General features: G+C 44.5%; 1 protein-coding gene across 2 annotated transcripts in view; it reads left to right on the top strand.

Annotated features, from left to right (window-relative positions):
• The window catches only part of ATRNL1 (attractin like 1), a 969,676-nt gene that overhangs the window by 340,849 nt on the left and 612,728 nt on the right, over positions 1 to 16,099 (top strand). For both annotated transcript variants that reach the window (XM_019555783.1, XM_019555782.1), the window contains exon 20: positions 5,332 to 5,425. In XM_019555783.1, coding sequence (XP_019411328.1) covers positions 5,332 to 5,425 — 94 coding nt within the window. The remainder of the gene's footprint in view (positions 1 to 5,331; positions 5,426 to 16,099) is intronic.

Genomic DNA, 16,099 nt, shown 5'->3' with positions numbered 1-16,099 from the left:
ACATGAACATGTGCCCCCGGCAGCTGGGGGGCAGGGAGTGCTGGTAGCGGTGGGAGTGGAGTGGCAGTAAGCGGGGAGCTCCCACAGATGCTGCCGGTGACCACCCGCAGGTGGGTGGTGATGGGTTTGCACACTCAGGCTCTGGCATGCCATGCTGGAGAGGATGGTCCTTGCCTGCGACACTGTTCCTGCCTGGCTGGCTCTGCTGTAGCTGTTGCTGAATGCACCATAGTACATGGCAAGCTTCCTTCATCCACTGGGGTTGAAAGACCTTGCAGTCTTGCACTGCTTCCTCCAGGCAGGTGGCAAAGGCTCTGCCAGTGCCCCTTCATCTGGCCAAACACCTGCTTGACAGTGCATCGGCAGCAGACAAGGGCCTCCTTGTAGTGTTGCTGGTGAGCATCCAGGGGCCCCAGGAAGGGGCGCATCATCCAGGAGAAGAGGGGGGGTATGCAGCATCCACCATGATTACTGGTGGGATGTGGACATCCCCGATGATCAGGTCCTGGATTCCTGGGGTGAAGGTCTGTGCCTCCATCGGTCCTGGGAGAGGGGAGTGGTGCTGCTGTACAGCTACAGCGCATGGGCCCAGAGTTTCAGGCAGGTCTGCTGCAGTGCCTATACCATAGCCCAAGCGGTTGTGTGGTCCTCATCCAGGTCTGGCAGGCCCGCAGCCATGAGACTGCAGGTCTGAGGAGCCAGAAGCTGTTGTAGGTGGCAGAAGGTCTCAGCTGGGCCTGAGGAGCTCCTGAGGGCAAGTAGCCCTAAGCTGCTCACCAGAACACCTTTTTATACTGGTGGGGCTCTGGCTGAAGAGCTAGGAGGAGCTGGGAAAGGGCATTTTGCCCAACACAGCACAATTTGTCCAACATGGCACAATTTGTCCTGCAGCAAAATGTATGTTCAGGCACACGCACTGATGCACAGATCCCCAGCACAAATTTGTGCCACTGCTATGTGCGCTGGAAGCGCACATGCCTATGTGTGTGGACATGCCCAAGGTCACTACTAATAACAGTGTTACCTGCTGAGATTCTGTAACTGCTGTATTCAATAATTGCTTACTATACAATTGAGCATTTAAGCTTTGAGTTGCAGTAAATTAGTCTGTAAACATACTTTATATTAAATGCTCATTATTTCTTTTGCATTTGTCAAAAGTAGACAAGTGGAAAAAAATAAACAGAGCTGATCAAAGATAATGAAGGATAATCATTGTTTCTAGTGAAATATACTATAATAGTATATGCCACGGTTGCTGTTTGATTTGCATGTTAACACTTAAGGGCATTTATTTCAGCAGCATCAGAAAGTGGTATTAATGTGTTTTAGCATTTGAATTATTCACTGTGTACACATGTACAGTTCTAGCAGCAATTCAGTTTTATAACTTTTTTGTTTTTCTGTAACTAGCTGAGATATATTCATAAATCTGAAATTAAGTAAATCTTCAGTTTTGAAATATTAAACAATTTTTTTTTCCATAAAGAGGTTTTTAATAATGCCAAATTGATTAGTGCATGATGCCCTGTATTTCAACTGATTTTGAGTTATTACCTGGGGAACAGTTGAATCACGAAGAACTTGAGCAGAGAAAATATTAATTGCTGCTTATTTTGTACATCAAAAAATCAGCTCTTGGGCTCACCAGAGTCAACACTGGCACTTTGGGCTGGGTCCAGAAAACAATTTCTAGTAATCTCCTTCTGTGATTTTAACACTATATAGAGTAGCTTTTGTGCTTTGGACAAAATCTTTGAGATTCCTCTCTATTTTTCTCCAAATCTTCTGTTCATTGCCAGCCCTCCTCTACTTCAAAAGAAATGCCATCTAGCAGCTTGTGCTGGGGTCACTTCATAGTTGTTGTGGTTGGTATGTGCGCACAGTTGGATTTATGTATGATATTTATAAGTCTGATGGCTTGCATTGTGTATTGTCAGCCCCAGTTTGAGTCTGTGACCTTCAGCACTGTGTTAATAAGACCTCTAGCCCTTGATTTAAAGGAGGAAAAACTCTAGGAGGATGCAGTATATAGTCAGTCAGGAGGTTATTTGCTTCCCCAGAGACAGCTTCTTAGCAGGGTTTTAATCTGGCAACTTCCACCACTACAGCTTAGAGCTACTTTGCTCTAAAGTAGGGCTGTCCATCTATTGACCTGAAGGCTGCATGTAGCCTCCAAGCGCTTAGCATGCAGCCAGTGAGCTCCTAGCATGACTACCGCTGCCTGCCCTTCCCCACCCCCCGCACTGTTGCTTCTCCTCTGGCAGCCCGGTTCTTTGGGCACCATCACCCTCCTCCAGCTTCTGCTTCCTGTCCCCTCTCCTGAGGGGACAGCAGTGTAGTGGGATGGGCTGGGGGTGACCAAGATGTGTGTGCAGCAGGGACCCAGGATGCCCATGTTGTGCATATGGTATGGGAGAGCTGGATTGCTTGTGCTCTGTGAGAGAAAGGTAGGCTGCTGCAACTATAGGCCAATCAGCCTAACTTCTATCCCAGGGAAAATCCTAGAAAAACTCATCAAGGAGTCTATGTGCTATACACTCATAGAGCATGCTTTGTTGGGGACAGGTCTCGTCTTGCCAATCTCATCTCCTTCTATGACCAGGTATCTTGCCACCTGGACATGGGAAAGGAGGTTGACGTTATATACTTAGACTTCCAAAAGCACCCTGTTCACATTTGCTGATGATACTAAGATATGGGGGGATGTGGGCATGCTAGAAGGAAGGAACAGGCTGCAATCAGACGTAGACAGGTTACAGGGGTGGGCAGATGAGAATAGGATGGGATTCAACACTGACAAGTGCAAGGTGCTGCACCTGGGGAGGAAGAACCAGCAGCATACCTACAGGCTGGGGAACTCCCTTCTTGTCAGTACAGAGGCGGAAAAGGATCTTGGAGTCATCATTGACTCCAAGATGAACATGGGCCAGCAGTGTGGGGGCACAGTCAGGAAGGCCAACCATACCTTGGCATGCATCCACAGATGCATCTTGAGCAGGTCCAAGGAGGTGATCCTCCCCCTCTACGCCGCACTTCAGGAGGGATGTGGACAGCATGGAGAGGGTCCAGAGGAGGGCCACTCGCATGATCAGGGGGCAGCAGGGCAGGCCCTATGAGGGGAGGCCTGGGGATCCCCTGCTTCCTGGCATAGTCCCAGGACCTGCACGTGGCAGCAGGGAGCGAGGAATACAACCAGCTTCATCGCATGTGACTTCCCCCTGGTGGCACGCAAGTACCAGGAGATGTATGTGCATTGCAGGGAGCTCTGTGCAATAGAGGCAGGGCAGCCTGACTGCACTTCTTACTGGAGCCAGTGCCACTGGACAGCAGTGCCTCCGCAGGCCACGAGTGCCCTGAAGGACCACTGCCTCCTGTTGGTGCCAGCGGCGGGGAGGGGGGGAAGGGGAGGCTGTGTGCCATGCGGGGGAGTGTGTGTGGGGGTTCCCACCCACCCTCACACCCACACCCTGTGAACCCAAACTCCACATCCTCCTGCACCCCCCTGGGTGCAGGTTCCATGCTCCTGCCAGCCCCAGCCCCAGCCCCAGCCCCATACTTCCCCTTCCTTGCCCAGCTTCTTTCTCCCTTCCCTTGTGTTTCCCTACCTGTTGCCCTGAGCGAGTGCTGCAGCAGGCAGATGAGGAGGAACTGCTGGACTCCTTGGAAGCTGAGATGGTCCCCTGGTGGCTGCAGTAGTGGCAGCAACAGTCCCATCCAGAAGCTGCATGATGCCTGGGCCTGGCCCTTCTGCGCAGGAGGGTGGGAGGGAGGCGTGCAGGCTGGACGGGGTACAATTGATTGGTGGGTGCCTGAGGGCCAGATGAAATTGCTGGCAGGCCAAATCTGGCCTGCAGGCAGTGTTTTGCCTGCTTCTGGTCTGTTAACTAGTAACAAGTGAAGAAAACATTGACAAAGATCTCTCTGAAATGTTAAATGTGCTGTATCCCAAATACATGGATGTCTCTGTTTTCTGAATTGTATATTATGTCATGCGTGCCTTATGCGCCGTAGTTTCGGATTCAGCCTTGCTAAATAACTACTGTTTCTTTGTGTGCCAGTATAAGGAGTGGGACGCCATATGGCTTTTGGGTCTGTATTCTAGGACACTGTCACAGGAATGGGCTTTGTATTTTAATAACATCAGAGCATTAAAACTTAGTCCCTTTGCCAAAAAGAAAAACAGTCCTTTAATAATGGGATTGTAAAGTGGCAAAGTTTTATTACATGCAGGTCACCATTTAGTTTTATATCGATGGCCATACAGAAGACTGTGCATAACATCTTTTACTGCGGTTCTAATTAAAACTTCAGTTCTAATTAAAATTTCAATGAAAGCAGGATCCAATCCCTAGGTAGGTCTGGAATTATTGAAAAAAAAGTTTTTCATTTTCAGGAGCAGTTTGATACTCTGGTAACATTTATAATACTGTTAAGTCTAACCCAACCTGATGTCCTGGTTATGTAACTGTACAGATCTTATTCTTTCAATACACTTTGCACAGGGATGCCCAGAGGCAACTCCATTATATGCAGATCGTGCAACATCTATCATCACAAGTTATCAAGGGTGGGTAGATGGGATTCAGCCTACACAGAGCTGTACTCTTTGACAACCTGTTGGGACCTTAAATTGATTTATCATACATTTAAATGAACTTCCTAGATTCTCTTTGCTCTCTCACTCAGGTTTCAGGAGTATTTAAAAAGCAAAAGTACTTGCTTTATTTTTGCTTCTAGAGTGCTCTTGCCTTGAACCACAAATGCAGTATTAAATTAGCTGCTGTTCAAGTGGGATTTAAAATCTTTATGTTTGTTATATTTTCATCCAGTATAACAGGAATTCCAAGTATGTTGTATATTTTGTCAGGTACCTGGGGGAGAGCCTTATTTGGTTACACATAGCAGGCAAGACTGTGGTCCCATTGAAATCAACAGGATTTTGCCATTGTGTTATAGGTCAGGATTTTACCTTGCATAGGAAGGGTCTTTTATTGTTAATAATTACTCATATATTTGCCATTGTGTATACAAGTTGCATTGAAATGACAGACCATAATGACTGAAATCTTTGTTATTTATGGTGTCAGTAATCTTTCAATGAAATCTCCCTAAAGACACATTCAGACTGGAGTTCCTAACACTGGTGAATATAAATTAAATGATTGTATTAGCGACATGCATGTAAAAGGGCCTCATAATGGTAATTTCTAATACCTTGACTACACCTTCTTTGCAATGCATTTAGGACACAATATTAATATCCATAAATGTACATTTAATTATAAATATAGACTGTTAAATCTCCTCTTTCCCCTTTTGGTTTTATAGCTTGCACATGCAGTGGACACGCCAATGTTTGCCACATGCAAACAGGAAAATGTTTCTGCACAACAAAAGGGATCAAAGGAGACCAGTGTCAACTGTGAGTACAAATAAGTATAACCTTGCAGTATTTTAATTTATGTGTAGCAGGTAATTATTTTCTGGGTTTTTTTCCATGTCTTTCTTTGCTGTGGAGTAACCTCCAGAGGTTTCACTCCTAAATCCGGTCATTCTATGTATCTCTCCTATTTCTTAGAAAAAGACATAATTATTTTCTTTCTTTTTGATAAATAGCATTATAAATATTAATAACATTTTGCAGCCACTACAGTTTTCTTTTTTAATATCCTATAAAAGGAGATGGCTGGAGAATTATCTTTAGTATTGTTCTTTTTTATGTGCAATTGGATTCCAAGTTCAAAATCTCTGTGAAGCTGGGAGTTATATTAGGTACATTTGTCACATACCTTTAGGTCAGAAACTACAGTAATTAGATTTTTAGAGTTTCAGAAACATTTTAAGGTGGACAATTCTTTAGACATTTCTCCACATAATTAAATATTGAACAGAAAGGAATATATAGGGTTGTAGCCATGGAAAGTGCGATTAGTATTTCTAGTTTCTGTACTGGAAATCAGCTGGATAGTTCATTGTTGACTGAGACTAAAACATTTAAAGGAGTAGAGATATAAATCCAAAGCAGGCTGGAAAAAGATAGAAATTATGTTAAGTATTTTTTCTCCTGTGTGGCTCAGATTTCCCTTTCTTTTGAAAGGAGATAGTCATACTTAGTTGCTCTCCATTTTGTGGTTCAGAGTTTTTAAATATTAAAAGTTACAGAACTTTTTTTGAAAGGACTATTAAAAATAAATGATGCTGTACTTCTTACCAGGACAGATTTATTCCAGACTCCTTCTCCACCTACTTCCAATTTTCAGGAGAGTAGCAGTTTGTCCCAGTGGTAATTTGCAGTAGTTTTAGAGAAAACAGAAATGCTGAAGGGCAAACAGAAACCTTTTCCTGATGGCTTTATTTTGTTTTTTAAGTTCTAGAGTTGTGGTAGTCTTCCTCTATTTGGGGGCATAATGGAAGAAAAATGATCATGTCATATTTGTATTTATTACTGTATTCTTAATGCCTTATTATAACATCAGTTCTAGGAACTGTGTGTTGTATGGGTTATAATGTGATGTTTTAAAAGAGGTATTGTGTGGCCCTGTGGGAACATGAGTTATACTACAGTCTTTCCCTTTATTTCTCTATTTCACCAGAGCAACATCGGATGTCAACCCATTATTTTATTTTTTTTCAGTTACCTAATCTGTATATTTTAGGTATTTGTAGGATTCCAATTGCTATTATATATAGATATTGCTGTTCTAACCCCCTTTTCTGCTGTTAGATAGCATTCCTTATGGCTGTCTAGTAAATCCTTAAAGTTTATGAGATAGTGTGCTATTCAGAAAGATTATACTGTGAACACACTATGGAGAAATGTATCAGACCAGTGGCTGGCAACCTTTTCAGGTTGTGGACCAGACTAACTCAGCTTGGATCACAGGTGTATAGGGATGTGGATGGGTGCTAGGATCCACCCACTGCTACCTCCTGCTTCTCTCATGGTGGCACCTGGAGAGCTCCCAAGGCATCCGCCTCTTCCTGTAGCAGTACAGGGAGAGCAGCTGCGCCAGTGCAGCTGTTGCTGACCTCCTGTATTAGCTCAACCTGGTGTTTATATTTAACCAATTAACAGAGTCTTCCCTTTGCTCATTGAATTTACTTTGTCAGCTTCCATCAAACTTTTGTAGCTTAGACTGAGTGCCCTACAGCTCAGAAGTGAAAATAAACCTTGATGGAACTGCAGTCAGTTTATTGCACTGGAAATCTTTCTTTTAATATTCTACAGTAAACAGTATTACTGAAGTTTTACACCAGAGAATGATCTTCTAAGACTGCTCAGTTATCTTTGCTTTGTGATGATGGAGTTTATTAATGTGGCTGTAGATAAAGAGGGAATCTTACATTAAAAGTCACATCCAGTTTTTTGTGTTATTTAAAGACTGTTTATTAGAATTAAGAGTACGAAGGGTCCAACCAGGATTGTGGCAGGAGGGTGGGAAGGTAGGCAAGTGGTAGGAGGAGGGTAGCAGCAGCAGGGGTGGGGGAAGTGGTGGCAGTGGCGGCCACGGTGAGGGGTGGGAGTGGTGGTGGCAGCAGTGGCAGAAGGGTGGGTGGGCAGGGAGGAGTGTTGGCAGCTTTGGGTGAGAGTGAAGTGGCAGGTGGGTGGGAGTGCAGGGCCCATGCTGGTGCCCCAGGGTCAGGGCTAGCAGGGACCAAGGCAGAGTGGCAGGAGCCTGGAGCCCAGGCCAGTGGGGGTGTGGTGCACTGTGCAGGGATTGTATGCATTTCCCTGGTTCTCCACCCAAGCCATGCGCCTCTGGGCAGGATCCCCATGCAATGGAGCTGGTGACCTGCCCTGCCCACTGCTACGCACAGGTCATGGGGAATGGCAGGGAGGTCTGTGCTATAGAGCTGGGCCAGCTCCACCCCTCTCTCTGCCACACTGGCTAAGTCCCATGACCTGTACCACTGGCTTCATCACACAGGGCTCCCTCTGGCAGCATGGGGCTTGGGCATGTGGAGAGTCCAAGCCCCATGGTGGCCCAGCCATATGCAGTTCTGGACAGTGCATTGCCAGGGGGCTTCTCTCAGTGCTGCCACTGGCTTCAGGGGCTGTGTGTAATGGCAGGGAGTGTGTTTGTTGGGGGGACCCACACACCCACATATCCCCACAAATAACCCCCTACAAACCCCATACCCACTCAGTCACATCCACACTCCCTCACAAACCCCACACACATCCCCAGCCCCACCCTCTCCCACTCTCCCCCACACACACCCACAACCACAGCCCCCTACAGACCTCATACCCACACCCCCCACAGCTATTCATAACCATCACACACATCCCTACAAACCCCACACACACACCCTCCTCCACACCCTATATACACACACATCCACACGCATATACCCACTCCCCTCCACACCTCCACCCAATATATGAGAGTAAGACTTAATTTCATGAGCTATTATGCAATCACCTCTATATATGACACAAATGCACATAAATCTGAGCAAAAAATTTTTTTGACATAAAATTAAAATATGATATTGTAGATGTTTGATTTTTTTAGTATATAATTTGTTTTTTCCAGTTCCAAGATGTCAAACCCCCTTCCCAAACAAAAGAAGTGCTTCTGGGGGCAAAAGTCAGGGACTAAGGCTGGTCCCAAGATGGTGACCAAAGGGTGGGGCACCTGTCAAGGGGGAGGGCTACCCTTGCGGCCCTCAACAGCTCACCAAAACTTGTTAAGTGGCCCTCCAATCAAAATAATGTCCCACCCTTGATGTGGATAAGGGAACAGATATGAAAACAAGTCTTTCTACACCCTGATCAACCTGCTGTTAAGATGCATTCTTCTGCAAAGCATGTTCTTTAACTCTCTGAATATATGTCATGATTCACCAGTTACTATTGATAAAATACTAACACTCCTTATTCAGTGTTTTCAGTTCAATTTGAGGGTTTTTTTAATTAATAGAGACTAGCAGAAAAGAAGCTAGTGTCAGAAAGTTACGTGCATATTCCTGTTCATGTTCAAGTGCAAGAGTTGGTACTGTAGATAATACCACGTCAGCAGGGCTCCTGGTTTTGTTTCTCTGGCACATCTACAGAAGTTCAGGCTGAGACAGGAAATAAAGAGCAACAGACCAGAGTCCACTGTAGCAAAAATGTAAGAGCCTCAAGTTCTGATTAGGTGTGATGTTGGATGTCCCCCCCCCTTTTTTTTTTTAACCCGAGAAGATGGTAAGTTTTTGGTCTCATGCATTGATTTGGTTATGGGGAGAAATGGCTTATATAGCCATTCATTTCCTTTATGTAAAACTGTTTATACAGATTTGCAAAATCTTGTTTCCATGAACATGGAATTCAGCAAGAGGGGATGGTTTTTGTTCATAGTTTTGTGTGTCCATCAGCCTTTTGCTAATCTTTCTTCTCAGGGCCTTGTTCCCAGTATTTGTTCTTTTCTTTTTTTCTCCTGCTCTGTGCCTGTCCTGGTGGCATTTTTCTCCTCTCTTGTTACACACACAGGCATGCTTCTCCAAGCCAATCAATCCTCTGCCTTCAGTTTGTTATCAGTTCATACTAGGCTACATGGATCCGTTCCTCTTCCAGTCTTAACCTATCATTTTGCTTTGGAACAAGGTCCAGTTGCTTAAGCTATGTATTCAGTAAAGGAGCTGAATTTCTCATTTATATTTATCCTGAAGAAAAGGCAGGTCTTATCCCCAAGCTTCAACAAGGGTTTTTTGCAACCCATAACAACATATATTAATTCTGTGCATAAGGATTAGGACTTGTATTGGTTTTTTTTCCTATCATGTATCTGTTATCTAGCTACCAGAAGGTACTAGCTCCCTCAGGGCTGAAGACTACTTGTATATTTTTGGCACTTAGGTACCACTTAGGACAGATCATTGAATTTATTATGTAACTCCATGCCTTCCTTTTTGGATTTGGCATGACCTCTGATGCTCAGTGATGGAGAGCAGTGTGACTGTGTTTCATTGAGAACTCTTGTGGCACCTTGCACTCAAGTAATGCTTTTCATTAGTTTCCTGCAAGTGGAAGTGCATCAAGGCTCTCAAAATAGAAAGTGAACTTTACCACTGTTGTTGTTCAAGAGTTGTTTTTGTGCACTTTCTGCTTCCTTCTCTGCCTCAGAAATTCTGTATATTGAGGACTGATGTTCAGGGAAAGGAAGTGTCGGGATTGTGAGGATGCCCTCCTTTATGTAACTTCAGTTACTAGATATTCAAAGCTTCACCCTTGTCCCTCAAATGGGTCCAGCTCTGGGGAGGGTTCTTTAGACTGATTGCCAGAGGTGCCCATTCTGTTCCACAAAAGTGAATGCACAGAGGCAGCTCTCAAATTAAAATATTTTATGCATGGCTAGCCTTTCATTTCTGCCTCTTCCATTTTTAGATCACATATGAACCATTAATTTGTACATAGGAAGGACATCATATTACAAGTCAGCCTCCTCCAAGACTAATGCCCATTCTACACATTACACTTAAGGTATTAGCCAGTTAATCGTGTCTTAAGTTGTGACCCAGCTCACATGCACCCATATATTCAGCCAGTTACTGGTGTAATAAAAAAGCAGTAAGCTGCAAAGTTACTCCACAAAAAAATGTATAATAACTTTGTAGCTATTTCTAATCATGTCATTAATTGAATGTGTGGCCAGGTGCTCCCCTGTGGCTGAGAGTTGCATCAACTGGAGAGCTCTCAGCCAGAGGGGTGCACCACCCACTGCCAGGCCGACAGCTGGCAAGGCTTAGAGCAGTGTTTCCAGCACTGCTTCTGCTGTGAGGCTCTCTAGCTTCAGGAATGCTGCCCCCCGGGAGCCTCATCAGGTGTGGTCCTCGCAAGAGGGACAGCACCAGGAACACTGTTGCCGTTGCAAGCTTTGTTAGCTTTGGGGCTCACAGTGGGGAAAACAGTGCTGCTGCTGCGAGCACTGCACCTCATTTAGCTTGTAGGGGTGGCAGCGTTTTACCCACAATGCCAGCTGTGTGCCATGCAGCTGACAAGCTCACAGCAGGGGCAGCATTCCTGGCACTGCTGCTGCTGTGAGCCACACAGCCCATGGGGCCACTGTGGGGAATGCTGCCTCTGCTGTGAGCTCCCATCAGCTTCAGGTCTTGGGAGCCAGTGCAAGGAGAGTCCAGGATCACAATCCCAGGCTCCCCCTGTACTGGCGATAAGGCACAATGGCATCTAATATATGATCCCGAAATCACACCTCCTGCCATGCACATGTGGCATGGGAGGAAGCATGATTGTATGGATCCACCTGCATGTGCAGAGCAGGCCTAATACAGTGGTCTGCTTTGGATTTTGTAAAGTAGTTAACTGATGTAAAAGGCTGACCCCAAAATTGTGCAAAGTGCTGCACAGGGGTTATCCATTGAAACTACATTTATGGAAAATGCACAGCTAAATCCCTGTGCACCACTTTAAAAGTTCGGAGGTGAGTGTTGCATAAATGAACTGATGCTGCTGAGAGGCATATTCGCTAGCCCTTTTTTGCCCAGTATACCCAGAAAAAATACACTGTGTGTTCACAGAACTCTAGTTAGTTATTTGATTAACCTACAGAAGTTTCACTCAAAAAGTAACAGCTGTATTGTCACTCTTTGAATGTAGGAACTGTAGGAGACAAGTTTGGAAGAGATCTTTATGGTCATATAGCTTTGAAGGCTGGACTATGTATATCTTATATAGAATGTTAAACTTGCTCAAGTTTTTGTTGCAAAAAATATTACAGCATATTTACTTCAAGACTAAACTAAAATAAACTTTACCCCTTCCCCCCAACCTGTGTTCAGTGACACACAACATCTACTCAAATATGTACAGAATTACTAACTAGAAGGTAAAGATTGTTATAAATGATCTAAAAAGCTGTAAATTCTATTTATTACTTTATTATGTTCCGCATGACTGTTATGTGGACTCTGAACTGTACACAGCATGAACACTGCTGTCCCTAGCTTTGGATATAAATTGTTTTTGCCACTTGTTGGGCAGACTGTTGTGCAGTCTCAGCAGCAAGCCTATAACACTATGATTACTAAAATAAGGATTTCTATGAAAATTTAAAACAGTAGCTGTTCAGTGTGAAAGTTAGATTTATATTCCTGTCAAGAATTCTATTGATTACAAAGTCATAGCTTCAGGGCTGTACATTCTCCTCCATCCTTTCCCCCATGCTTGTACCTGTACATGTTGTGCAGTAAGCACTGTGCCCAAGGGACTGGGGTTTTAAGAAATCAGGGAGATTGTACATAACAAATTATTTCAAATTGGGAGGCTGTAGCAATCTAGAGAGAAACGAGTACTTGATCTTCTTAGGATGGCCACAGTTTTCTTCCTTGGTAGACTGAATTTTCTAGTTTAGTGGTTTTTCAGCCTATGGTCTGCGGACCCCTGGGGGTCCACAAACTATGTCTAAGGGGTCCACAAAAGAAGACTTGATCAACCAAAACTATGTGACTATCCATGCTTACAATTCAAAGGGGTCTGCACCTCCATTCAAAATTTCCAAAGTTCTCCATTTCCAAAGTGCACCTCCATTTGAAATTTTTTATGGGACCACACATGAAAAAAGGCCGCAAACCACTGTTCTAATCTGAACATAGAATTAATACAGAATTAATAGAGGTGGTGTGTGTGTGTGTACATGTTTGCCAAGGTATTCTCTGTTCCATCAGGATTGTATTGTTGCATACTGCAAAGTCTACTAAATCCACAATGCAAGGAATTTTAAATGGAATGAGGGTTGCCGAGGAGTTTAGTGCTAACATTTAAGTTTGTTTATATACAGATAGACCCAGACTGCAAGATCTAGGGTTATTTACTCGGGTGACGAAGAGACTGGAGGGGAGATTTGATAAATCTTCAAATACCTGAAGGGCAGTTGCTGTAGGGGACAGGACTAAAAGCACTGGACTCAAAGCTGCAGCAGTGGGAACATAAATTGGAGATTAGGAGAAACTTTCTGACAATGAAGGTGGTCAGGCATTGGAACAGGCTCCTAAACAAGTTGTGGAATCTCTGTCCCTGGAAACTTTCGAAAGCAGGATAGATGGACAGGTGGCTGGGACTGTTTACTCAGGGATGATCCTGCTTTGAGCAGGGGGCTGGACTAGATGACTTTTTGAGGTCCCTTCCAGCCTTACTTTCCTATGATACTATAATAATCTTATATGTATATTAGGGGTGTGTGAAACGGGCCCCATTCGATTCAGATTTGGCCCAAATTGGGGACAGTGATTGGATTAATTGATTTTGACCACTGTCCCTTATTCGAGTCAGCTGAATCTGAATATTCGATGCTGATTCAGAGAATTAGCGATTCAGGCATAGACACAGGTTTAAATGTTTTTTTCTACATACCTTGAGGCACCAGGCACGGTTTGTGAACACTGTGATGCTGGGGTGCATGGAGCATCCCACAGGAGTGTAGGGGCCCCCCTGCATGCTCGGCAGTGAACCCAGAAGTGGACTGGAAGTACTTCTGGGTCCACTGAGGAGCATGTCGGGGTCCCCCCGTCCCCTGGTGATCGGCTGCAGAGGGTTCCCAGGTGCCCACCCAGGCCCAAGAGGCAACAGTCACTGAGCTGGAAGGCTGTGGGGGTCCCCTAGTGCACTCCCTGGCAGACCTGGCAGTGAACCGGAAGTACTTCTGGTCCACTTCTAGGTCTGCTGCTGAGTGCACCGGGGAGAGCCCATGCTTTTGTGGCCCAGAATCAGAGCATTCACCATCACCTGCTACCTAGAGGTATGTAGAAAATCCTTTTAAAGCTTTCTCTATGTCCAAATCTCCGAATCTTTCTGAATTGATTCAGAGGATTCCAATTTGATTCGGAGAGATTAAAGGGTCCTCTGATTCAGTTTGGATTCAGAGATTCAGCCACCAAATTGGGCCAAATCTCCACTGAATCGATTCAGGGACTGAAGCTTCTCACAGCCCTAATATACGTGTGTATTTATAATATAATCAGAGGTGACTGGTAGGGAGGAATGGGGGGGGGTACATGCCCTCCCTGAGATTGGCCCCTGACTTGGCACTGCTCAGGTCAGGGTAGTTTTTTTGCTGCACGTGCCAGCAGCGTGTTTGGGAGTGGGGCATTATGACAGGGCACAGAAGTATAAGAGTGATATGGGACTGTTGGCCTGCCACAAGCTGTGCATCTCCAGACTCAAGAGGCACCAGTCACCCCTGATTATTACAGCTTATAACCATATATCGTGTCACATTTTTACCTTAATTATATCTTGTTTTAAAGCTTTCAGAATTTTTAAATCTTCAGTTTCTGATAGAGAACTTTTAAATAGCCTTATTCTTTTTCATAATTAGGTTTGTTTCAAGTGTTCTTTAGTTGCTCTGTAGCTACTTCTGACAACATCTTTTTACACTTTCTTCCCTTTTAAGAGACCATTTTTATTTGCATAATGGGGTTATACAAAGGTAACTATTTTACCTGATATTAGCTTAGGCTGGATCTGTTTCTCTTGGTGAGAAGGCTATTTTATGCTTTAAAACTTGTCTAACATCTCTCCCAACTATATTGTTGGTACACTGTTACCAAACCAGTCTTACTTTGCACGTTGTCCCTGTACCATGTCTGTTATACCACCACCACCACCACCACCACAACACGACCCAGAAATGGTGGCATTCTATTACTGTATGAGAACAGTGACATTAAATAAAATGGCTAGTGTCTTTCCATTGTTCAAGTTATTATAATTAACACACTAGGGAGGATATTATGTTTAAACTTTTTCACTGGGCAGTATTGCTTTGAATTACTTAAATTCGGTAAGCAGCCCATGGTAGGACCTCAACACTGGACCTCTCCTTCTGCAGAGGAAGCAAAGCTTTGCACTAGAGTTTCAGCGAATGTGGTTTGCTGTGTTTAGCTAAGATCCATATCTAATAGGGCTGTGTGAAGCTTCGGTCACTGATCTGATTCAGCAGAGATTTGGCCCGATTCGGTGGCTGAATCTGAATCGAATCAGGAGACCCTTTAATTTCTGTGAATCGAATCAGAACCCTTCGAGTCAATTCGGAGTGATTCGGAGAGATTCAGTGATTTGGACATAGACACCGCTTTAAATGTTTTTCTGCATACCTCAAGGTACCAGGTAGCTCATGAATGCTGAGATGGTGGGGCAGATGGAGCATCCCAGAGGAGCGCGGGAGGGAGTTGGCGGACCCAGAAGTGGACCAGAAGCACTTCCGATCCACAATGGAGCACAGTGGAGAGACTTCCCCCACTCTCCGGCTTGGCAACTAGTGCCTCTTGGGTCTCAGGGGGCACCCAGGGTCCCCTCATGACCAATTGCCAAGCTGGGGGGGGCGTGTGTGTGGCAGGGGTCCCTCACTCACTCAGCAGTGGACCGGAAGTACTTCTGAGTCCACCACCAAGCATGTGCCCCCCCCCGTGCTCCTGTGGGGTGCTTCATCAACTGCACCATTGCAGCATTCACCTGGTAGCTTGAGGTATGTAGAAAAAACATTTAAAGCTGTGTCTGTGGCTGAATTGCTGATTCTCCAAATCAGCATCGAATCTTCAGATTCGGATTCAGCTGAATCAGATCAGGACAGTGATCCAAATCAACAAATCAAATCATTGTCCCTGATTTGGGCCAAATCCAAATTGAATATGGCCTGTTTTGAACACCCCTAATATCTAATATTCATAAATGTTTTATATTTTAACTTGTATATATTTCAAAAGTGCAATGCTACGGTTGCTAAGGAGATTCTTACAGGTAGTTCAGATCGTCACTCCTAGAGTAAATAATTCCTGAAACTCTCCACTACAAGACTCTGTTTTCAGGTTATTCTCAGGTTGAATTTGTTTTGGAGAAAAAATAGCGAACATAGGTTCAGGTGTTTCTTAGAAGGAGGCTAGGGGAAGCTATTTTGCCCATGTTCAAACTTCCCAGTCAGCATTTCATTGAGAAGCTCTCACACTTCAGTGCTTTTGTAAAGCAAGTTGAAGTGTGGTTGAAACTTTCCCCTGGTGTCAGAGCTTTCTTTTCAATATCCTCTGAAAATCTCCCCATGTTTAGCCAACTTTATGAGCCTCTGACTATCTCAGTTTGCATATGCTTAATAGAAAATTG

Source organism: Crocodylus porosus, unplaced genomic scaffold (genome assembly GCF_001723895.1).
Source record: "Crocodylus porosus isolate Cpor-Errol unplaced genomic scaffold, CroPor_comp1, whole genome shotgun sequence".
Taxonomy (NCBI): Eukaryota; Metazoa; Chordata; order Crocodylia; family Crocodylidae; genus Crocodylus; species Crocodylus porosus.
This window is presented reverse-complemented; position numbering and strand designations above follow the sequence as displayed.